Source organism: Capra hircus, chromosome 9 (assembly GCF_001704415.2).
Source record: "Capra hircus breed San Clemente chromosome 9, ASM170441v1, whole genome shotgun sequence".
Lineage (NCBI taxonomy): Eukaryota > Metazoa > Chordata > Mammalia > Artiodactyla > Bovidae > Capra > Capra hircus.
The window spans coordinates 71,687,822-71,713,724 of record NC_030816.1 but is presented as its reverse complement, the minus strand read 5'-3'; the positions used below and the strand labels follow the sequence as shown (position 1 = coordinate 71,713,724).

General features: G+C 35.4%; 1 protein-coding gene across 5 annotated transcripts in view; it reads right to left on the bottom strand.

Moving 5' to 3' along the window:
- Positions 1-25,903, bottom strand: part of STXBP5 (syntaxin binding protein 5) — a 169,071-nt gene that overhangs the window by 29,404 nt on the left and 113,764 nt on the right. Inside the window, exons 17-21 of one of the 5 annotated variants that reach the window (XM_005684892.3) lie at positions 24,558-24,683; positions 22,010-22,161; positions 16,141-16,206; positions 8,771-8,830; positions 8,626-8,673 (exon numbers count right to left, since the gene is read on the bottom strand). In XM_005684892.3, coding sequence (XP_005684949.1) covers positions 8,626-8,673; positions 8,771-8,830; positions 16,141-16,206; positions 22,010-22,161; positions 24,558-24,683 — 452 coding nt within the window. The remainder of the gene's footprint in view (positions 1-8,625; positions 8,674-8,770; positions 8,831-16,140; positions 16,207-22,009; positions 22,162-24,557; positions 24,684-25,903) is intronic. The other 4 variants (XM_018053316.1, XM_018053317.1, XM_018053318.1 and 1 more) reach the window with 4 other exon arrangements.

Genomic DNA, 25,903 nt, shown 5'->3' with positions numbered 1-25,903 from the left:
TATACATCATCTGGGGAACTTGTTAAATCAGATTCTTGCACTTCTAACAGGCTCCCAGGAGATGCTGATGCTCCTGGTCTGTGGAGCATCAAGGTCTCTAGACTACAAGTAACTTCAAGATAGGAAACAAGACTAATTCATCAAATCCATATGTAGACACAGTAAGTCCACAGCAAACAATTCTTGAATAAGCTTCAAAATCTTGTTTGTAAAACATGAAATGTCAAGTATGGTGGTGAGGATTAAGTTTGGAATCAGACCAGATATTACCGTGTATCTAATTCAATGAACTAGTAGGTGTGTGACCGTAGGCCAACCACTTTGCCTCTCTAAACCTCAAATTTCCCCTGGAAAACCGAGATGGATAATAATGCCAATTTCATAGTTTTGAAGATTATAAAAGAAGACATAAGCAAAACATTAAGTGCAATATCTGACACAGTATAGAGCTGATAAACATTAGTTACTAGTAATACTAAACAAGTGAAATAATTTTCATAAGCTGTAAAATGTTATACAGATGAGCCATTAATATACTTGTAAACAGCCCCATATTTCTTTATTTCTACAGTAATTAAACCCCAATTCTACCCCAATTAACTAAAAAAAAAATGGAAAACAATTTTTAGGACATAAATATAGAACGGCATGTACAACTACAAGCTCAAGTTCATTTCAAAAGGTAAATTCAATATATATCTAATTGTAGAAAGAAAAACAATCTGAGTAACCTGTAAGATATTTTTATGAGGAAGGGGAGAGGGGAAGTGGTGGAGGGGTGAAAGATTTAATTCCTCAGCATTTCTTGTATAATTTGCATTTACGTCTTCAGGCTCCATAGTCCTTTCTTTTGTAGTCTCCATCTAAACTCATCTGATGAACTGATCATATCATTTCAGATACTGAATTTTTCCACAGTAGTATTTCAATTTTTTATAAAGTGTAATTTTATCTGCTGATATTCTCCATCTGTTCACTCACTATGGCCATTTTCCCACTTTAGTACTTGAACATATTACAGCAGCTGCTTTAAAACTTTTGGTTGCTAATTTCAACATCTAGGCCACCTTGTGGTCTGTTTCTACTGAATGATTTATAAAATTCTTGATTATGGGTCATATTGGGTTGGCCAAAAAATTCTTGGATTTTCTGATAAGCACCTACAGAAACCTGAACTTTTTGGCCAAGCCAATATTTCTTGATTCTGAATTTTTATTTCACATGCCTAGGACCTTTTGATTGAATGTGGACATAAGTTTTGACTGAATAGTGGACAATATGTTGAAGTTGAGTATGGATTATATCATCAACCTTAACAGGTGTTGAGTTTTAGTCTGTCATGCAGTTAAATTCCTGGTGGATCCTTCTGATCACTCTTGGTTTTATTCTTTATTAGGGTGGGTCTATATCAGTTAGAACTTTGTTTTAGGGTATGGCTTTCACGCTAAGAAGTGATCCTTACTCTTAATAAGTGGCCTTTCCGGGATTTCAACAGAATGACAGGTGCTCAGCAAGGTTTCACTGCATCTACTCCTAGCACCACGTGACTTCTCGTGTCACTGGGCAGCTCTCAGCCTCAGAGCAGGTGCCTGAGGCCTGGTGGTGGAGTCTTGACCAGCTCATATGTGCCCCAGGCCAAAGGCAAGGACCTACACTGAACCTACACACAAGACTTCTAGGAATGCCTCTTGGAGCAGTTCCTTTCTCTCCGGTGCCTACCCTCACAAGTTCAAGTCACTTTAGCCACCCAGAACTTCCATTTCTTCCTCCTTAGCTTAATGAGGCTACAATTCCACTTGGGTTCGAATCACTCTGCGGTGCAACAGGAACGTACTCTCCAGTCAGAGAGAGGTGGGGCAGAAAGTAGCTGTAGACTTTATCCAGCACTTCCTGAAGATTATATTTTTACCTCTCAGGAGTCTCAGAAGCACTTGCCAACACAGTTAATCTTGTCAGTTGATTTCATCACCCTGGAAAAGAAACTTCTGTCCATGCTTTGAAGTTATCCAGCTTCCAATGAGGTCTTCAAACTGAAAACATTATCATCTGAATGAGTTCCTGGAAGGCAAACTGTCTGTTTTTCTCTTCTTCATTTGTGTCTTCTTCAACTCTTCCCCCGTAACCCCGTACCTTTCTTTGTTTTGAAATCCTTTGTCACTCAAAGCTATAAAATAGCTCTTATTTTCTATGCCTTTGTCCACAGTAGAAACAATGGAATGACGGTAAAGAAGTTTATTCAATTTGGAGAAAACTGCAGTCACAGCAGGCTGCTAACCCAAGTCTCTGCTCTTTTTATAAATCTGAATGAGAATATCAAGCTGGCTGGCTGAATAAGCAGTAAAGAGCTGCATTTGCTTGCAAAGAATAATGAAGTTATACTTGATCATTCAATACCAATGAAAGATGAATGATGTTTAAGAAAAGGAAATCTTGAGGTAAGGGGGCTGAACCATTATACTAGAGATGACAGATCAGTCATGGTTGATGCTTTTCAGTTTTTTGCAAGGAAAAGTTTCTCTGTTACAGAGATTCTTACTGTTTCTCTGAATTCAAACAGATGCTTTATAATTTTCCTTTAGCTTCTCTACCCACTGTGTTTCACATCTTATTTTTCTAAGGACGATTTCTTAAGGAAAACAGAATTATAACTTCGCTTTTTAGAATGTGGCTTTTATATTAAACAATGTACCCACAATACAAGGAAAAATGACTTCTTCTTATGACACTACGGAGAAGATGCCAAAAAAGCAAATGGATCTTTATTATTGAGAAAGGTTCAAAAGTTAGAATACAGTGGCAAGATAACTTTTCTCATCGGCAGAGATCCAATGCAATTCTTTTCAAGGATAATGTTAAAATGTATGCATATAAAATAAGAGCAATCAGAACTTAAAAAAAAAGACCAAAAATCAGCTTGTAGGTTAGGGCAAGTGATCCCAGGGGAAAGTGGGACCAAGAAGTAGAAACTGCTATCACACATTATTTTACTAGCTATTGGAACTAACAATATCAATTTCTACCTCCCATGCTAGAATATAAATTCTGTTAATTTGGGAGCAATTTATTTTGCAAAATACTGCATCCATGTATGTGTCTAGCTCTTAGTGTGCATGTTCAATAAACATGACAATGTTTATAATATAAATATAAATAAACAAAATATAAATATAAATAAACAAAAGCTGTCATTGGAATTTTTAGAAAGAAGCTGAATTTCTTCACAAGTGAAATCAAATAAAGAGAAAAAGAGAACAAATTAAATATAAGCTTGTTAATCAAAAAGACAACTTTTGGAAATACAAGACACTTATCCATTACCTAAAATGAAGGAGAAATTTTAAAGAGATACTAATATCTGCCAGGTAAAGAGCTGGCTACTACAAGCTCTCTTAATTCTTGAACTCCTAGAGCTTTTGTCTTCAATATTTTTCCCATCTCTATGTACTTTTCACAAATTCATGAAATATAACATCTAAGATATCATCATAATTAAAGACATCTCATAGCCATTTCCTAGAGAAGGCATTAAACAAACTTAACATAGTTAAGTGCCACAGGCTGAACTGTTCCCCCAAACTGGTATGCCGAAGCCTTAAGCCTCACTTAGGGCTTCAAAATGTGACCTATGTGGAGACAGGACCTTTAAAGAGGTGATTAAGTTGAAATAAGGCCACTAAGTGAGTAGACCAATCCAATCTGATTGGCACATATAAGAAGAAATCCGGACACACAGACACACCAGGGGTGCATGTGCCTAGCAGACTATGTGAAAACATAGCAAGAAGGCAGTCAAGGACAGAGGCCTCAGAGGAGAAAACAAAAACACACACACACACACACAAAAACCTGTCACTCCTTTGATCTTGGAATTCTAGCCTCCAGAACCATTCTAGAGAAAGTAAATTTCTATTATTTAAGCCACTCAGTTTGTAGTATTTTCCTATGGCAACTCTACGAAATAAATATAATAAGTAATGACATAAAATAGATCGCCACATTAATATTAATAGTTCTGGTCAAACAATAGTTGACAAAAAATATTTCAGTAATGTAACTTTAGTTTGGACTAATTTTCTTTATGTTAGGAAGCAAACAGCAAGTTATTTCTAGAAAGATCACTGTATAGCCTTTGAATGTTAGAAAAAGATGATTCTGTAGAGACGCATATACAGTAAGTACTGGTATATAAGACACAGACTTTGCTGAGCATATTTTATTATGCGATTTGACAGAAAATACAGTCAGAAACAGAATTAGAGTTTGAATACGTGATATGCCAAAATCCTCAGACTTTAGTCATCCTGAAAAAGAAAAAGAAATTAATTTAGAGGAACTCTGACTTACACAGTGGTTTTAAAGTACCTGTCTGTGAAATTTAGTTCTTGACCAAGTAAGGGTAAGTATTAATATTACATAATAATCTATTTTCAAAGTAGAAAATATTCAAGTTACCTGTAAAAGGGGTTTAATGAATACTTGACTCATCTTCTCTTTCAAGACAAGCTTCTGTTCTTTCAATGGCCATATTGAGGATTAAATATAAAGACGAACTTCTATAGATGCAGCAGCCGTATTTTGGGATGAATATTGGGGGATATAAACTAGAAATATCAGTGCTACTTTGTTTTATAATAAATTAGAATAATTTACAAACTTAAAATTCTTAGAACAAAATAAAAAAATCAAATTAAAATTGTAAACAAAAAACAAACCTTAATTACATACATATCTTTTCAAATTCATATAGAAAATTCCAAACAAACCTCTGAGAAATTGTTTTTCAAACTGTAAACATAAATGAATTGGGAAGAGAGTACAAGACGACCCACATATTATGAAAGCAGATACATGCTGTAGTATAGGATCAAGAAACTGGGATTCTGACCTTGACTAAGTCATTACCATATGCTATTACTTTGGATATGCATTTGACTTCTTTGAGGCTCAAATTCTTTTCTTGAAAAATAAAAGGGCTGAGTTGCTTTAAAATGCAGGATTTAATGAGTCAGTGATTTAAAATATGATTCAGAACAGATCTAAGTCTGTTAGAACACTTAAATATAAAAAAGGAGTAACTGGGACCCATGTGGTGGCAGAGTGGTAAAGAATTCATCTGCCAGCGCAGGAGACGCAAGAGACATGGGTTTGATCCTGGGTTGGGAAGATCCCCTGGAGGTGGACATGGCCACCCACTGCAGTGTTCTTGCCTGGAGAATCCCATGCATAGACGAGGAGCCTGGGGCTACAGTTCATGGGGTTGCAAGGAGTGACATGACTGAGCAACTAAGCAAGTACACATGTATGGGAGAACTCATGAAAACAGCAACTAGGCATTATTCTCATTTAAATTGACTTCAAAACTTACTTCAGTTTTTGCTAAGCAAGAAAACCAATCATTCCCAAAGTAATAGCTAATTCAGAAATTTGAGAAATTAAAAAGGGCTCTGCAGGTGTTATCTTTCTTATAATTAACAAATACCATATGACAAACGCCTAGTGTAATATGTAGAACTTAGGGGTGCTCATTACATGGCGCTATTACTCCTGCTTGTTTTGGCACAGCACTAATTAAGTGACCTTATTTCCTGACTCTTTATTCTTTAATCTCCAATATTACTTCCTCCTTACACTTTCATTCCTTCTATATGGATATTAGTAATAAAACGGGACATGGGCAGGATAAGCGACTACAGAATAGAGCTAGGTATCTACTTTCTGAATAAAGTACTCATAATGAGAGAGAATAATCTTTAGAGAAGTTTAATCAAAATCTACCAAAGAATGCTAACATCTGGACCATATTTTATTCACAAGTACATCATGAAAAATTTGTTTAATACTTTAACAAAGATACATATTTTAGGACTATTTTTATATAAACTTAGAATAACAAAAAGCTTTATATATTTCTGAAATTTTATAAAATATAAATAATGAATAAAAAATTGATAACCAATATTATTTTCAAAATGATTTACAGAAATTACTATGGGAAAGTTATTGATTTTTAAAATTCTGGCCATTAAGATTTTTAGTAACAAAAATAATCATAAAGTATGAACAGGCAAAACAAATCCCTATATGCACAGGGATGCTACAGTTGCATTATACAGTACACTCTTCTATATTTTTACTGTTAATTCACAATACTACTGTTATGTCTTTCTAGGCTGTTATTCTTATGCATGAACAATGACCTCACTGTCAGTGTCATTTACCTGAATTAACTGTCAGTTAGGAAACAATGAAGCCAGGCTTCAGATAGACAGATCAGGGAACTCTACTGTTGACTCCTGTTACTTTCACTTGAATCTGCTCTTTGAGAAAGGTAGACTTCCAGGCACTGTATACTATAGTTGGGTGATGGGTACCATGATGGCACCCACGAGCTAGAGCTTAGACAGAGTTTGATATGAACCATCTTTTTATTTTTCCAGGTTACCATGTAGATAGAACAGAGTCATAACCAGATGATCTAGTTATAAGCCATACGACAGATTTGTCTTTGAATCCTTACAGGCTTCAGTAAATTTTCTTAAGAGGTAATACAGTACAGTGTTGAAGAGGACAAACAGTGGAGTTGGACAACCTCAGTATAAATCGTGGCTCTGACATGTGTTAGCTGTGTCACCAACAGATACTCTGTATACCCTTTGACAGTGCTGTCATACGGAAAACAGGGAAATAACAATGAGGAGCTAACTGAGGTTACTGAGTGGATTAAAAAAGGAAATGAAGAAATGGAGAAGTACGTTTTTCCTTCTATATCACCTGGGATATATGTTGGAATAATAAAAATATCAGTTACAAAGTAAGTCACAAGGATGTAATGTATAGCACAGGGAACATACTCACAAATACTGTAATAACTCTGTATGGTGGGTAATGTATAAAAATGTTGAATCTTGTATTCAACACTGTTTATCTGAAACTAATCTAATAGTTTAAGTCAATTACATGTCAATAGAAAATACTAAAAGATTCCAACTGAAAACAAATACAGACATATATAAACCACAGCTGCAACTGTGGTTTCTGGAAGTGAAAAACTAACATAAGTTTGAAAAGTTGAAGAAAGTTAACATGTCTCCCCAAAAATATAGCTATAGAAACCAGCATGACAAAAAAACTTGATAACATTCTTGCTTTTTTTATTTTTTATGCTACCAAAGAACTATCCTTCAAATAATATTCTCAATTCTAAGAAATTAATCGAAGTCAATCAAATAATCACACTCAGATAGATATTCAATGTTATATATTCATTACACAGAAAATAATGAAAATTGAGTCAATGTATTTAACAAAACAATATAACCCTAGGATCAAAAATCAAACAGATAAATTATTCAAAAATTTTAATTATATACAAAGTAACTTTCACACAAGGCAAAATTCTTAAGTAATTAAACTCTGCAAGTTCTTTGATAAATTGTACATACAAAGTCCCTTCAAATTTTTCAAATAATACGAAGGTAAAAGAATCTCTAAAGTACTATTAAGATAGTATATACTAAAAAGGAAATTTGTTGAAAAAGAATTATGCAACTGTGCTCATAGCTAATGAAAGTGATTTAAATATTACCAGATGATTCACTAAGGTACCACAAATACAAAGAAGTCAATAATTGATTCTCCATAAATGAAGAGCCCTTTGCCCAAGAATAAATCGCCTTATTCAAAAAATGACCAGAGGTGCTAAGAGTCAGCCAATGTTAATATGACTAAACAGGGTTCAATTTACAACATACAGACAATATGGTGCTATTTCTAAGAGTTTTTGAAATTTAATTTTACTACATATTAAACTTTGAGTTGAAAAAAAGTAAATCTATTCCAGCTACCTAGAAATTCATCTAATTTAATACAATTCAGTGAATTTATGGAGGGAGTTTGGGGGGAAATAAATAATATATTAATAATATAATTAAAAATTTGGATTTAAATCAAAGATTAAATGTATTCTCTTTCAGTAAAATGGTGTTTCTCTGGCTTTTAAAAATCTTCAGACAAAATTCAAACTTTTATGACTAAAAAATCCTATTTGGATGATATCCCTAAATTTAACTATGTCTTTATCTCCAAACTTGAAATTTTGAAAATCTTGGAGTGAGTTATTAATTTCAAAGTACCACTCATTTTTACTTGGGGGGCAAGAGTCCTAGAAAATTCCTATTTAACTCAAGGGTAGTACAGATTATAGCCTAAATGTCAATTTTTTCTAAACCATTTCCTTGAAATCTGGAGTCTTAATAATGTGAGGAGGATACAGTAAAGGCAGGAAAAATACAAATACATTAAAAAAATTCACAACCTTGGAGTAAAAAATTGTACTACTTGTGTCATAAATTGAACCCTGCTTTATTTTAAAATAAGCAAAAATAAAAATTAATAGAGCAATTCACACAGTTAAGTCAGAGGAAGAACTGCAACCCCAATTTAACTGATTTTTGATAATTATTGTCCCGATGAGTTTAGAAGAAACACAGCCCAAGAGATTATCATTTAGCATAGGAATAACAAATTAATATATACAAAACGCAATGCATTAGATCATTTTCTGATGCTGCGTTAGCATTGCATATAGCAAGGATTAGAAACAAAATAGAAATGTCTATTTCCTACCTATATCACTGGCTACCATCTTGGAAAACTTTCTGCTTTTGATCTTCACTGAAAATAATATTTTGATATAAAATGTCAAAATCTATTCAAAGTAAACTAAATGAATTAAATGTAATTAAAAGAAAATACTTTAAAGATACTATACCCTTTTCTATAAAATTATTCATTTTTTGTTCATCATCTGAATTGTGGGGTGATGAAGAACCTACACAAATGAAGACAATGGAAGGAACAGGCATACAGTCAGTCACCAACACTGAGTTGTCACAGGGAAAAGTACAAACAGAGTAATTTGGTAACCCCTAGGATAGGCTCCCACACTACTACTGGCCACAAGAAAATATTGTGTACATAGTTATAAAAATTCATATAATATTACAGTAGCAATAGCAATCAGTAATACATTATCTTTCAGGGTAGACCAATCTCTAGTATATATATTAACTCTAACCTATAGTAATTTTTCCATAAGATACAAGTATTTGGCAAAATCTTCATATATATTGTAAGTTGGAGAATAGATAAATAAAATACAAGGAGCTAACTGTTTGTGAAAGAAAATGTAAAAATTCTTGATATTAGTTAACTGAATAAGGTTTATCTAGTGGCACATAGAATCCTGTACAAGTACTATCCTGATAAGGCTAATTTTAGAGTTAGCTTTCTAGATACAAACCTTAAAATTTTATATAGATTGTACTACTATCATACAGGTCTATAAAATACTGAGGATAATACTTACAATTTTAGGTATGTTCAAATATTTATTTTAATAAGGTATAAAATATTTTATTTCAACTGTGACTTTCAATAAGCTTATCTAATATTTTTATAATTGAGATTTTGTCCTTTTTTCTTAAAAAGATGTTTCTAAATTTTCAATGTATTTCTTTAACTTCTAACAAATCTTTTTTTATAAAGGAAATTCTACAAACTATCTATTCTTTATAACACATTTAAATGATAGACATTAAAATTTTCAAAATTTCTCCAGCTTATAAATCACTTCCCCTCCTTTGAATTCCTGTAAAAGTTTACTTCTTATTTTTCTTATGATGTTAATCACTTAACATCTTATATTTTGAGTTTACACACACTTGACCTTTCCCACTGAACTGAAATGAGAAGCTGGGACCCCTATCTGATTGATCATTTCATCCCTTCAGGACTCAGTGGAGTTCTTAGCATGTAGGAATCTCTAGGTAAACATTTGCTGAATGAATAAAGCTTTTCTGCTAGAAGTAAATGAGTAGAATATAACTGGAAGTAAATCGGTTTTTCTGTGCTGATTTCTTTTTTATCCCAATGAAAGTACTGAGCCTTAATAAATAAGGTCAAAATTTGACCTTTCCCCACAAAATCATACTTTCTTTTTTTGGCCAGGTGGAAAATATCCTTGAAGTCTCTTCTCAGAACAAGTAAAACCTGTCAACATTGGCAGGAGCCAATTACTTCTAAAATAGTCTCATAAAAATTACTCTTCTAAAACTACCTTATTTTTGCTAAATAGCATTTAGAGAGCCTCATAAATGCTATATCCAGAAATATCACACAGGAAACACTGAGCTCAGCAACATTTTCAAGAATATAAATAAGTACCCTCCTTTCTCATATAAATATAATTAATTAAAGAAGATAACAGTTATGAGATGTTATATATAATTTAAAATAATATTCATCTCTGACACTATATAACCACATGAATGTACAAAAATTAATGCTTATTTTATTCTATATATTTTATATCAGAATAATAGCAAGATAGCATATCTAAACATGAATATAAAATTATAAAAATGTTCAGTAACTCCAACATAAAAGCAGGCAACATAAGCCATAAACATAAGTAAAAGAAGATCTTTTTTCCCCTAACTGAAAATGCCTACTACTAGTTGTTAAAACTTCCATGATAGCTTATGAAAAAGTTCCAAAAATGTTTTTAGCATTTCCTACTTGAATATATTTTACAAATTACTATGATTAAACAAGCACAGAAAATACATATAGCTTAAAAAATTTTTTTTCTCTAGGGTACATGGAAACTCCTGAGATCACCATCTCATGATATGTGGCCTTGTGTTTTCTTCAATTAGAAATGTATATATACAAATACATATATACATATACACACATACACATAAATTTTGGATACAGTACTAAAAATATCCCAACATTACTAAAGTGCTCAGTGAAGCAATCTGAGTTCTCTGAAATAAAGATCAAACAGAGATGGCAGAAATAATTTTCTATGTTAATTCAGGATGGCAAGAATTTTCTATTTCAGAGTTATTGTTGGTTTATTTAAAAATAAATGGAAAGGGAAAATGAAACTTGTAATTTGGATTTTCTCAGAATGAGTTTTGAATAGAGATTTGATATTAGTTGGCTAAATTATTCAGATCACAAATTTTGGTTATGGGATTTAAATGCTTTTCAAAAAGTTTCTCCTCTCTTATATGTATTATTTCAAATGAACATATTGGTTGTGATAAAGGGCAGATGATGTCCTTTCATTTTCTATAACAGAGGTACTCTTCTTAGTATTTATGATTCCGTTGAACTTCCAACTCACTTTTTATGCATTTCTTCTTCTTTCAAAAATACATTGTTTTCTAGTAACTATTTCCAGAAGTTTATTCTGATTTCTATGATAGTTCTTAGTATTCATGCATGACTAACTATCTCCTGGTATATAAAACATGTTTTAGGTACAATTATTGCCTACTAGTTTGGTTTGCTTTTGTAAAAGTGGTCTTTCCTGGTATGCATGAAGGGATACGAGTCTTCAACAACTCTTCAGAGCATAATCAGGGACTAAACTAAATAAAAGTTTGTGTCTAAAGATGAGAATCTGTGATTTATCAATAATTTCTGAGGTCACAATTTTTACTTTGCATTTCAAACACCTGAAAAATGCCTGGTGTCATAAATTTCTGCATGTTACAACTATATCCTCTTTTCCTCTGAACCAAAGAGCACAGTATATTTGAAAATGCTGAATGATGTTTGAGTTGCTCTGGTACTAAAGAGAGAATCTGGAATTTTTACCACTACGCACTTTTTATATTTACTTATATTGAAGTATACTTACATATTTATCTCTTCCAACAACAAGAAAATACTCTACACACGGACATCACCAGATGGTCAATGCCAAAATCAGACTGATTATATTATTTGCAGCCAAAGATGGAGAAGCTCTATACAGTCAGCAAAAACAAGACTGGGAGCTGACTGTGGCTCAGATCATGAACTTCTTATTGCCAAATTCAGACTGAAACTGAAGAAAGCAGGGAAAACCACTAGATCATTCAGTATGACCTAAATCAAATCCCTTATGATTACACAGTGGAAGTGAGAAATCGATTTAAGGGACTAGATCTGATAGAGTACCTGATGAACTATGGACGGAGGTTCCTGACATTGTACAGGAAACAGGGATCAAGACCTTCCCCATGGAAAAGAAATGCAAAAAAGCAAGATGGCTGGCTGAGGGGGCCTTACAAATAGCTGTGAAAAGAAGAGAAGTGAAAAGCAAAGGAGAAAAGGAAAGATATAAGCATCTGAATGCAGAGTTCCAAAGAATAGCAAGGAGAGATAAGAAAGCCTTCCTCAGCGATCAGTGCAAAGAAATAGAGGAAAACAACAGAACGGGAAGGACTAGAGATCTCTTCAAGAAAATTAGAGATACCAAGGGAACATTTCATGCAAAGATGGGCTCAATAAAGGACAGAAATGGTCTGGACCTAACAGAAGCAGAAGATATTAAGACGAGGTGGCAAGAATACACAGAAGAACTGTACAAAAAAGATCTTCACGACCAAGATAATCATGATGGTACGATCACTCAACTAAAGCCAGACATCCTGGAATGTGAAGTCAAGTGGGTCGTAGAAAGCATCACTACGAACAAAGCTAGTGGAGGTGATGGAATTCCAGTTGAGCTCTTTCAAATCCTGAAAGATGATGCTGTGAAAGTGCTGCACTCAATATGCCAGCAAATTTGGAAAACTCAGCAGTGGCCACGGGATTGGAAAAGGTCAGTTTTCATTCCAATCCCAAAGAAAGGCAATGCCAAAGAATGCTCAAACTAAACTAAGATCATGGCATCTGGTCCCATCACCTCATGGGAAATAGATGGGGAAACAGTGGAAACATTGTCAGGCTTTATTTTTTGGGGCTCCAAAATCACTGCAGATGGTGACTGCAGCCATGAAATTATAAGATGCTTACTCCCTGGAAGGAAAGTTATGACCAACCTAGATAGCATATTCTAAAGCAGAGACATTACTTTGCCAATAAAGGTCCGTCTAGCCAAGGCTATGCTTTTTCCAGTGGTCAAGTATGGATGTGAGAGTTGGACTGTGAAGAAAGTTGAGCATCGAAGAATTTATGCTTCTGAACTGCAGTGTTGGAAAAGACTCTTGAGAGTCCCTTGGACTGCAAGGAGATCCAACCAGTCCATCCTAAAGGAGATCAGTCCTGGGTGTACTTTGGAAGGACTGATGCTAAAGCTGAAACTCCAATATTTGGCCACCTCATGTGAAGAGCTGACTCATTGGAAAAGACTCTGATGCTGGGAGGGATTGGGGGCAGGAGGAGAAGGGGACGCCAGAGGATGAGATGGTTGGATGGCACCACCAACTCGATGGACGTGAGTTTGGGTGAACTCCGGGAGTTGGTGATGGACAGGGAGGCCTGGAGTGCTACAATTCATGGGGTCGCAAAGAGTTGGACACAACTGAGGGACTGAACTGAACTGCACAATTGCACTCATCTCACATGCTAGTAAAGTAATGCTCAAAATTCTCCAAGCCAGGCTTCAGCAATACGTGAACCGTGAACTTCCAGATGTTCAAGCTGGTTTTAGAAAAGGCAGAAGAACAAAAGATCAAATTGCCAACATCCGCTGGATCATGGAAAAAGCAAGAGAGTTCCAGAAAAACATCTATTTCTGCTTTAGTGACTATGTCAAAGCCTTTGTGTGGATCACAATAAACTGCGGAAAATTCTGAAAGAGATGGGAATACCAGACCACCTGACCTGCCTCTTGAGAAATCTGTATGCAGGTCAGGAAGCAACAGTTAGAACTGGACATGGAACAACAGACTGGTTTCAAATAGGAAAAGGAGTACATTAAGTCTGTATATTGTCACTCTGCTTATTTAACTTATGTGCAGATACATCATGAGAAACGCTGGCCTGGAAGAAGCACAAGTTGGAATCAAGATTGCCGGGAGAAATATCAGTAACCTCAGATATGCAGATGACACCACCCTTATGGCAGAAAGTGAAGAGGAACTAAAAAGCCTCTTGATGAAAGTGAAAGAGGAGAGTGAAAAAATTGGCTTAAAGTTCAACATTCAGAAAACTAAGATCCATGGCATCTGGTCCCATCACCTCATGGGAAATAGATGGGGAAACAGTGGAAACAGTGTCAGACTTTATTTTGGGGGCTCCAAATTCACTGCAGATGGTGACTGCAGCCATGAAATTAAAAGACACTTACTCCTTGTAAGGAAAGTTATGATCAACCTATATAGCATATTCAAAAGCAGAGACATTACTTTGACAACAAAGGTCCGTTTATTCAAGGTTATGGTTTTTCCAGTGGTCACGTATGGATGTGAGATTTGGACTGTGAAGAAAGCTGAGCATCGAAGAATTGATGCTTTTGAACTGTGGTGGTGAAGACTCTTGAGAGTCCCTTGGACTGCAAGGAGATCCAACCAGTCCATCCTAAAGGAGATCAGTCCTGGGTGTTCACTGGAAGGACAGATGCTGAAGCTGAAACTCCAGTACTTTGGCCACTTCATGTGAAGAGCTGACTCATTGGAAAAGACCTGATGCTGGGAGGGATTGGGGGCAGGAGGAGAAGGGGACGAGAGAGGATGAGATGGCAGGATGGCATCACCTACTCGATGGACATGAGTTTGGGTGAACTCTGGGAGTTGGTGATGGACAGGGAGGTCTGGCATGCTGCTGTTCATGAGGTTGCAAACACTCGGACATGACTAAGCAACTGAACAGACTGAACTGATCATGTTTATCTACAATTACCTCTTGTTGGGTTATTTCAAATTGTTATTTATACATACCTACTGAAAGTATGCCTTAGGATTAAAAGGAGTATTAATGTACTTTGGCTGAATCTTGTTAAAACACATTTGATGGTCATTTAATATATTAAAAGACAATATATCACATGTCCATGTTTTCCAATTCAGTTTATAGACTTAACATACTGACAACTGCGTTCACATGGCCTTGAGGTAAGGTGAGAAGATCGGAATAGTACTGTATATAGTTGGAGGAAAAACAGCAATAATTAAGAGAGATATTATAATTCAAAATTATATTGAGAAATAGCTTTCATCCTGTGAGACGGGAAGTACATACTGCTCCACATTATTTGTTCAGTGTTATGCTACCAATGTTCAGCCCTAATATTATATATTATAGTTGCATGTGTTTTATTAGTGTTATGACTGAACTTAAATGTGAAACTTAAATAATAAGAAAACCAGAAGGTGTATATATTTTAAGAGAAGAAATGATTAGCTTGAGCAATATCAGGAAAATGCAATTTTAAAAAGAAAACCTCACATAAGCTTTTATGGTCCTACAGCTAATAAAATGGTCAACTGAAATATGAGGAAGTAAAATGCACTTTAGTTTTTCTTATTCTTTAATAATTTATGATATAGCAGAACTACGCATGGAGGATCAAAATCTGTCCATGAACAGTGTTACTTTAAGCTAAGAACAATCTTTCCACGAGAAAGCTGATGAAAAGTCCCAGCCTTCAAACACGTTTATTAAAATTATGAAGTTAAACTATTACATTTTAGCAAATTTTCAATCCACTAAAAAAAAAACCTGATAAATTCAGGATCCTCTTAATTTTAATTAAGGAGAATTAAAAGTAATGTTCCTCTGAAATAGTAACATATACATAGGTTACATAAGGCCAATATATGGATAACAAAGGACAAATGCTTTAATATAGCTATAAAATTATATATTACTTTGATTAAATCAAAACCAAATATAACTAGTCTACAATTATTCTAACTGTCCACAGTCACCATTAGACAATAAGTGTTAAAAATCTCTCATAACAAAATCTCTCATAACATTTAAATAGACATTATTCAAGGATTAGAGCACTATTTTACCAGCTGACTCCAGGACTACCAAGAGCAAAGACAAGATTGCAGATAACTAAACCTCTGATCCAATGGTAAGAAATAAGATCTATTATCTCCCCAAAAGTATAAATATTAGAAAGCTAAATAAACTCCTGCATTACTCTCAACAGGTAACACTTGTAGATTTTTATCTAATGCATTTCTTTTAACTTAATTAGAATGCAAAGAATATAGTTATAATTTTAAGAATAAATAGGTAACACAAAAGCTCCATGTAGGTGTAATTTAAATGTTTATCTATAAGAATTCTGCACATTATATTTTTTTAGCACTACAACTACTAATAAAATAAAAAGCAAATTACCGGAAGTTGGAGATTTGCAGCGATCTTCTGGGACTACTGCCCCTTCACTAATGTCGCACAGACCTGCTGAGAAACAAAACCCAGACCAAGTCATACCACACACAAGTTTATGTAAGTGCAGTTGTACCTCCTATTTACAGTACATTTCTAATGACAGTCCATTTTTAAAAACTAAGCAGGTTATCAGACTATGCTGGCATTGATACTATGTTCAATAGCTTTGAGATAGGAATATAGCAGCATTCTGATATTAAAACTAATACAGAAGTCACCAGTTAAATCAGTAACAATTTTCAATCTGCTGTTCTTCAAGGACATTAGACATAACATAGGATTTTGTTCAAAGTCAGCAATTTGAGGGCATATGATATACTGCTTATTAAATTTCTCTTGAGGGAAAAATTTATTTGGTGACTTTTTTGGTGATTTTTTTTTTACATTATAGGGACTCCCAACTCATGTCTCAAAGTTGTTTCTGCTAAGTATATTTCAAATATACTCCCTTAAATATTACTGACAAATAATTAAGAAAATATTTTGTACCACCAAATCTGCAACATTTAAAATACAATCATACCGTGTTTTATTGCATTTTTCTGAAATTGCTTTTTTTGAAAAACAAATGGAAGGTTGTGGGCACCCTGCATGGAGATGGCCTACAGACACCATTTTTTTTAACAGTATTTGTCACTTCATGTTTCTATGTCATATCTTGGTTAATTCTCATAACAATAACAAAAGAGTTTGAAATATTACATTTTCTAAGATGATCTGTGATCACGATCTTTAATGTTACTATTTTTAATTGTTTTGGGGCACCACACACCACACTCACATAAGATAGCAAACTTAGCTAAGAAACATCTGTGTTCTGACTGCTCCATTGACCTGCCCTTCCCATCTTTCTCTCTCTCTCTCCTCCGGCTTCCCTATTCCCCGAGACACAAAATTGAGAGTACATCAGTTAATAACCCTACAATGGCCTCTAAGGGTTCAGGTGAAAGGATGAGTCAGTCAGTCACTCTCCGTTCTCTTTAAATCCAAAACCAGAAATAATTAAGCTTGGTGAGGAAGGCATGTCAAAAACTCAGGAAGGCTAGAACCTAGGCCTCTTAAGCCAAACAGTTATCCAAGTTGTGACAGTAAAGGAAAAGTTCTTGAAGGAAGTTCAAAGTGCTACTCCAATGAACACATGAATGATCAAGTGAAATGGCCTTGCTCTGATAGGCAGAAAGCTTCAGTGGTCTGGATAGAAGATTCCATCAGTCACAACATCCCTTTAACCCAAAACCCAATCCAGAGGAAGGCCCTAACTCTCTTTAATTTTATGAAGACTGAGAGAAGTATGGAAGCTGCAGAAAACTCTGAAGCTGGAAGAGGCTGGTTCATAAGCATTAAGAATAGAAGCCATCTCCACGATACAGAAATACAAAGTGAAGCAGCAAGTTATCCAGGAAATCTAGTAAGATAATTAATGAAGGTGGCTATACCAGTCAACAGATTTCCAATGTAGATGAACAGACTTCTACTGGAAGATGCCATCTCGGACACTCATAGTCAGGGAGCTTGGGATAGCTGGGCAATGGACAAAAGCTGCATGTCTAGGCCTCAGAAGTTATCAGGTGTGAAATCAACATATGTGCACGTTATGACCAGTATCTGCCTTTCTACTCCTCTGGTAAAAGACATAACGTCACCATCTTTACAGTCCCTGGAGAGCTCTTACAGAGACATTTAGAGAATGCTGAGCACTAGACTGGGCTTCCCAGGTGGCGCTAGTGGTAAGGAACCCGCCTGACAACGTAGGAGACATAAGGGCACAGGTTCAATCCCTAGCTCGGGAAGCTCCCCTGGAGGAGGGCATGGCAACCCACTCCAGTACTCTTGCCTGGAGAATTCCACAGATGGAGGAGCCTGGTGGGCTACAGTCCATAGGGTCACAAAGAATCAGACATGTCTGAAGCAACTTAGCACACACGAGTACTGAATTGAGTTTATAAGGAGTGTCTTCTATTTTGAACTGTGTCTTACTGTCTTCACTGAATAGGGAGCTTTTGAATGACAGTTTTTTTTTTTCTTTTTAACTTTCATCAAACTAATGATTCTAGAAAACAGAAAAACTAGTCTTTCTAAGATGACAGATTAATTATAGGTATGCATGTATTAATCTCTGACATAATATCTACATATATAAATAAACTTTTCCTTGATAAAGCCTTAAGATAGCAGGTCTTTAAACAGTAGAGATATATGGAAACAATTCAAGTGTCTATTGGTAGATGCATAGATGAAAAAGAGTTATAAATATACAATGGAATATTATTCAGCCATAAAAATGAATGAAATTTTGCCATTTGTGACAATGTGGATGGACCTTGAGGACATTATGCTAAGTGAAGTAAATCAGGCAGAGAACAGCAAACACCATGTGATCTCATATTCCTCAACTAAGTAAATAAATAGTGATAATATGTTCCAGTATTACAATGAGCCTGGTACTGAATAAAAATAATTAATTTTGAAATTTTGAGTCTTTGGCATTTTGTCAACTGTTTGAGCAAACTCTGGGAGACAGTGGAGGACAGAAGAGCCTTGTGTGCTACAGTCCATGGGGTCACAAAGAGTTGGATATAACTTAGCGACTGAACGACAACTAAACTCTATAAAAATGTAGTAAGAGATGTTAATTTTCCTTCTTAAAACAGCCTAGGAGGAATCATTTAGGAAGCTAAATTCAAGTGTGATAGGAATAATTTAGTTATTAAATTCTGGAATAAGCTAAAAATCCCTTCCATGCTTTCCATCTGACTCAGGGTAAAAGCTAAAGTCAAGTCCAAGAAGACTGGTTGATGTATATGATCCTATGGTACGTGACTGTGGTATTCATTATGTGACTATGGGTATCCCATTACCTCTCTGACTTTATTTCCTCTCCTACCTACTTCACCATCTCCCTGACTCTCTCATCAGCCGCACTGATCCTTCACTGTAACCTTGAACTCACTAGTTACACTGCTTCTGAGCCACTATACTTGCTGTTCTCAACCTGAAATGTTCTCTCTACAGACACCCTCATGAAGAACAGCTGTCTCCTTTAAATCTTTGCTCAAGATGCTCTATTTAGAATGTAACACCCTTGTCACTATTTCAAATCCCCCTCATTTAATTATTTTTTCCTTTGGCACTACTATGTAACTTACTATATACCACTTATCTTTTCAAACTCTGTCTTTTCCAGTATAATGTGAGCTACATGAGAGTAGAGAATTTGGTCTGTTTTAATACTGTGCTGGCTGAAAAGTTTGTTTGGGCTTTTCCGTAAGATGGTATGTGTGTGTGTGTGGTGGGGGGGGTGTCTGACTCTTTGAGACATGAATGGACTGTACCCCACCAGGCTTCTCTGTCCACGTAATTTTCCAGGCAAAGACATTGGAGTAGGTTGCCATTTCCTACTCCAGGGGATCTTCCCGACCCAGGAACGGAACCCACGTCTTTTTGCCTCCTGCATTGGCAGGAGGATTCTTTACCACTGCACTACCTGGTAAGATGATATAGAAAAACCCAATTGAACTTTCTGGTCAACAACCCAACAGAATTACGATAATCAGCAGATACATATATGCAGCTGAAATACTTCACCACTACTTGTACCCTGTGACAGTTTCATAATTTTTATTATGAAAATACTGTAGATATTTTACTCAATAGTTCAACTGTATTTTAAGACAACTACAAAACACTTAAATGACAATATTTTATCTCACAAAATAATTTCATGAGTGCCATTATATTCTTTATGAAAACCTACTAGCACCAAGTAGTAGCAAAAAAAAGTTTCTCCATTCATACTGATCTATTATAAAAGAACAATTTCATGGTATTTGGGCTTCACTTCAAGAACATATGCTAAAACATACACTTTAGCAAAAAATCTTTCTTGCATCAATGTAATCAAAGAATTTTATTAACAGTTATTCTATATTTTATTTTATTTTAAATATAAATAATATATTTTAGAAGACACAAATATTCTTGAAATGTTAAAGTATGTTTTAAAATAATTTTCTCTTAATTTTTAACTTTTTCTTTCTCCTTAATATTGTTCAAGTGAGCATAACAATAACATCTTAAACTGATAAAAATTTAAGTAGTTCTCCTGCTTAAGTTCTCCTGCTTACACATTTATACCTAAATGTGTAACTCTTTAATACAAACTGAAGCATATAATAATATGAATAATATGATAATGCTTATTAAAGAATAAAATAGGATGCAATGGAATGCAAGAAAAAAAATTAAAATCACATGGTGGAATTGGTCTTTAACCTTGGATGAACTTAGGTATTTAATTTCTAGTAATTTTATGTAAGTTATGATGAGTATGAACAAGAAAAGAAATTAATTTCAAGAGTAATGAAATTTTTACCACTCCTCCTTTTCTATCAAGACAATGTTTAACTTTCTGACACTACATATTAATTTCTTTGCTTTATAAAGAAACTGGATTGGAACACAAATATTTCAGTAGCTGTTTTCATTTATATATTATGAGATGAATTTAAATAATGAGTATATTATTTTGGATATAGAATGCTTTAACAAGCTTTTTAAAAAATAAATGAGAAAAAAATAGTTTTACAGACAAAATACACTGTCATGACTTTACTGACGTGGAATGAATAACTTACTTAAAAAAGAAGAACGGAGTTTTTTCACAGATTCAGAATATAAGCTAGAAACGCCGCACATGCAAGAAGTCACAATCAGCATGCCTCAGTGAAGCAACGAAAAGCAAAAGAAAAAAAAAGGAGACAAAGATACTAGAATGGTATGGTTGGGACAACAATTTCTGAAGATAACACATGACAAAATGATCACATAGACAAAAACAGAAAAAAATATTCAACTATTGCCAAAGTGACAGTAAGATCTATAATCCATCACCTTTTTCTTTTCTTCTGTCGTGAATTATGAGAGGTATTTAGTATCAGCAAAAAATGTTTTGAAAGCAACTGAGAAATGAATGTCAGAAAGAATTTTAATTCAGAGAGTCTGAGTTAGGAGATGTAGATCAGGGCTTCCCAGTGGCATTTTGCAAACAGGTTAGGTTACATCTGCCACAGATGGAGTTCTCTTGAATCCCTGGTCCCCCTGGGCAGGTCCTAGGGAGTCTGGAGCTCAGAGATCAGTCACCACCACTGGAGGCCCCATTAACATATGTCTACATGCCAGAGATCCAATGTCATTTTCTGTGTCTGTCATGAGGTTTGGGAAAAAAAAAAAAAGGTGAGGAGTACTGGTATAAACAGCTAACTATATATGTGTTCCATGAGTCATTAGTATTTAAACATTTAAAATAAGATTAATTATCTAGCAAACACAAAAGAATGCTACAGAGAGAATTCTTAATGGATCTGGGCTTGCACTGAATCTGTCTGAGAATGCTGTATATCACAGAGTTCAAATTCACTTTTGCATCTACATTTTTTTTATGTGGGAAATTATTCCTTTGATACTCAAAACAATAAACTGCTGGTCTCACACTATTAAACAGTAAAAGGGACAGAACTATGAAATTAACTTTTGTTCTGTAATGATAAATTTTCCCATCATAGTAATTTAGCTAAAGAAGTCTGAAACTGTGGTTCCTTCCCAATGTTAAATAAAATCTTAAAATATTAAAAACAAATGCATAAACTAATAACAATAGAAAACAAAAAAGGAGGTTGATACCTTTTACTATTTTTTTTGACAGTTTATACAAACAGACACAATCAGATAAGCTATTTACCTAACGGAAGTACTTATATTCACAGAAGTAACTTGGCATTTATGGAAATCCTAAAGCTCAGGATTTCTTTCTTTTTACCTCCTGAAGGTTGTCGAGATTTACGAGGAGATCGGGGTTCTCTCCGATAAGGATCATTGGAGCCATACAATTCAATAGTGCCCAGGTTGAGGAGTACTGCTTTCTGGAGGTAGTCAACCATTGCAATGCCATTACAATTGCCAAAAACTACCCTAGAAATAGGAAAAGAACAAACATTTTAGCACAATTAAATAGTTGGAAGAAAATGTAATCTACAGGGCTAAAAAAAGCATGATGGGTCGTTAAGAAAACTCCTTTTGAAACAAAACACTATTACAGACATGCAATATGTACAGAAGGTTACATATGCCTTCTGATGGAGCTGTGCAGATCTTCTGTATCAATGTGTACAAATCAACATAAAAAATCTGATGTAGGAGTTGAAATTTAACCAAAGACATAAACCCCCACACTAAACAATATGACATCCATTTTTCTGACTATTTTGAATTCCTCAGGGGAAGACATTCGTTTCTACTGGGGAATAGGACATTATACATTTGGGAAAGTTTTGGTAATTTCTACAGTCAAGGGTAAAACATAGAAAGCATAAATCTCAGAGGCCTCCCTTTGGAGTATTCCAAATACTTTCTCAATCGTGAGTCGGGAAGTACAAACTATGAATAAAAACGACCATAAATGAAGGAACTTTATTCATTTAAGATCCCGTAAGCCAGGTGTCGAAAACGAACATACATAGAGGGGCTACGTAAGTAAGTAAAACACGCCAACTAAGGACTGTAGGGGCCTGAAGAGGGAACAACTCATCTAAACAGGGGAAGCTTCACCTCAGCTCCTGCTAACTATGGCCGACCAGGAATGAGACGTGGGCTAGATAATCGAACTTTTCAATTAGAGCTCTAAATATGGATTTTCACATTAAAAAGTCTTGGCAACTAGTTCAAATTTTGAAAATACACAAAAAAGCCTAAACAAAATATAGTTGTGAACCCAGTCAGGACTGTGAGCAACTGATTTGCAACTTCCTCTGAAACATTCTATTGCTTCTTATTTCTGGTTTGTTTCTCTTATGGCTGTGTATAGCAAAATATTAAAAAAAAAAAAGAAAAAGAAACATCTGTACTTTCACATTGTGGGACAGCAAATAAAAGACTTTAGAGAAGACTATTTCAGACTGTAGCCAGTCTTAGTTATGTGTACAAATGCAAGAAATAGGGTAGGTGGTAGTAGCTATTAGAAGGAAGAAGGAAGAGGAATGAGTTCCTAGGGCTAGAATCAAGGAAGGAGACAGTGACCTACACGAGATAAACAGCTCTGGACCAAACAGTTGGCATGTGGTTTCTCTTTTATCACAATGTTGATTTAAAAAAAAAATAATTTTATTGATTGATTGATTTTTGCTTACACTGGGTCTTTGTTGCAGCATGGTCTTTGATCTAGTTGAGGTGAGCGGGGGTTACTGTCTAGTTACAGTGCATGGGCTTCTCATTGCAACGGCTTCTCCTGTTGCAGAGCACAGGCTCTAGGGCATGCAGGCTTCGGTAGCTGAGGTCCGTGGCTCGGCAGCCGAGGCTCCCGGTTCTAGAGCACAGGCTCAGTAGTCGTGGTGTGTGGGCATAAGTTACTTTGGGAGGCGGGATCTTCCCGGACTAGGGACTGAACCTGTGTCTCCTGCATTGGCAGGTGGACTCTATACCACTGAGCCACCAGGAAGCCTGACAGTGTTGATTTTTAAAACAAAAGTAAATACTTTATGACTCTATCCTATTATAATAAAAAGTATGTACTACGAACACCATACACTTGAAGGCATGAATTGATAAATAAAAACACACCTGAAGTACAGATGAATACTTTACTAAGCTATTACTATGTCTTTACACTTTTTACAAGTTAACTATGGAAGGAGAAAGAATAAATTATGCAGCTATGGTTCAACATTTACAGAATCAATTTAGAACATAGTCTTTTGGGTTGATGTTAGACCTTTATTATACCAAATATTAATAAGGAAATTATTTCTCAGAGTACATCAAGGGGAGGACAGATTCATTGATCCGTGAGATATCTAACTTTAGATAAGGAAGTAGTAATAAGCACATCCAGAGTAAATTATTCAGAATAGAAAGTGAAAGTGAAAGTGAAATTGAAGTCACTCAGTCGTGTCCGACTCTTTGTGACCCCATGGACTGTAGTCTACCAGGCTCCTCAGTCCATGGAATTTTCCAGGCAAGAGTACTGCAGTGGGTTGCCATTTCCCTCTCCAGGGGATCTTCCCAACCCAGGGACTGAACCCGAGTCTCCCACATTGCAGGCAGACGCTTTACCATCTGAGCCACCAGAGAAGCCATTCAGAACAGAAGTATGTTCTTTAAATGTTGTATAAGCTTCAAAGTCAGATCAAATTCAGTGTTTATTTGGAACATTCAGAACAGAAGTATGTTGCAAATAAACACTGAATTTGATCTGACATTGAAGCTTATACAACATTTTAAGTGATATAATAAGGATCACCCATTCTGTTTTTAAAAATATAAAAATGCATGGAATACAATGAAGAGACACAGAAATACATAAATATACTTACAATCCATAGGAAGAATTAACTGCCAGACTGGTTATTTGTTGTGGTGGTTCTCCACTCACCCACACCAACTGTATAACTAATTCTGTCTGATAACCTGGAGACTGTTTAAGTGGAGAACTTTTAACTCTGGAAGAAAGGAAAACGTGTTGCCTTTTAACACATCTTCAATTATCTTATTAGCCTATGTAATTATAAAGTCATCCACCAATAACTATACAAAAATAACTTTATATATGAAAGTATATGATATAAAATGCAAAAATCAGAATCCTGTCCTCTAGAATCATTTAATCTAGTTGGAGATGCAACAAATCATAGGTAAGTTCCACATATAAATTGAGGAGGGAGGGAGAAGTGAAAGGGGAGAAGGAGGAAGTGGGTAGAGAGGAATGAAAGAAGACCAGGGAAGGAGGAGAGAAGAACAAAGAGAAGCTGCACTCTAGGTCTTAAGAGGAAAAAAAATCAAGTTGCAGAAAAAACCCAAGACAGAAGAGAAGACTTAAACTTTGATAAAGGTGGAGTATAAGTAGATGAAAACTGGCCTAAAACATAAGGGATTAGGCAAAATGTATAAAAAATGTGAGCAATTTATTTTTGTTTGCATAACCATTTTTACTACTAAAAAATCTATTTTGATTTTGAGTTGGTAGTATTTTTGATAGCACAGAAGTCAAGTGAAGTGAAATTCGCTCAGTTGTGTCCGACTCTTTGTGACCCCATGGACTATACAGTCCATGAAATTCTCCAGGCCAGAACACTGGAGTGGGTAGACTTTCCCTTCTCCAGGAAATCCTCCCAATCCAGGGATCGAACCCAGGTCTCCTGCATTGCAGGCAAATTCTTTACCAGCTAAGCCACAAGGGAAGCCCAAGAATACTGGAGTGGGTAGCCTTTCCCTTCTCCAGCGGATCTTCCCGACCCAGGAATCAAACCGGGGTCTCCTGCATTGCAGGAGGATTCTTTATCAACTGAGCTATCAGGGAAGCCCCTTGATAGCATAGACTCTTCCCCCCAAAACTGCTGCTGCTGCTAAGTCACTTCAGTCGTGTCCGACTCTGTGTGACCCCATAGATGACAGCCCACCAGGCTCCCCCGTCCCTGGGATTCTCCAGGCAAGAACATTGGAGGGAGTTGCCATTTCCTTCTCCAATGCATGAAAGTGAAAAGTGAAAGGGAAGTCACTCATTCGTGTACAACTCTTCGCGACCTCATGGACTGTAGCCTACCAGGCTCCTCTTTCCATGGGATTGGCCAGGCAAGAGTACTGGAGTCAGTTGCCATTGCCTTCTCCACCAAAACTGCTGGATAGTGTCAAAAAATTGCCTTTGCAAAAAAATATACTAACA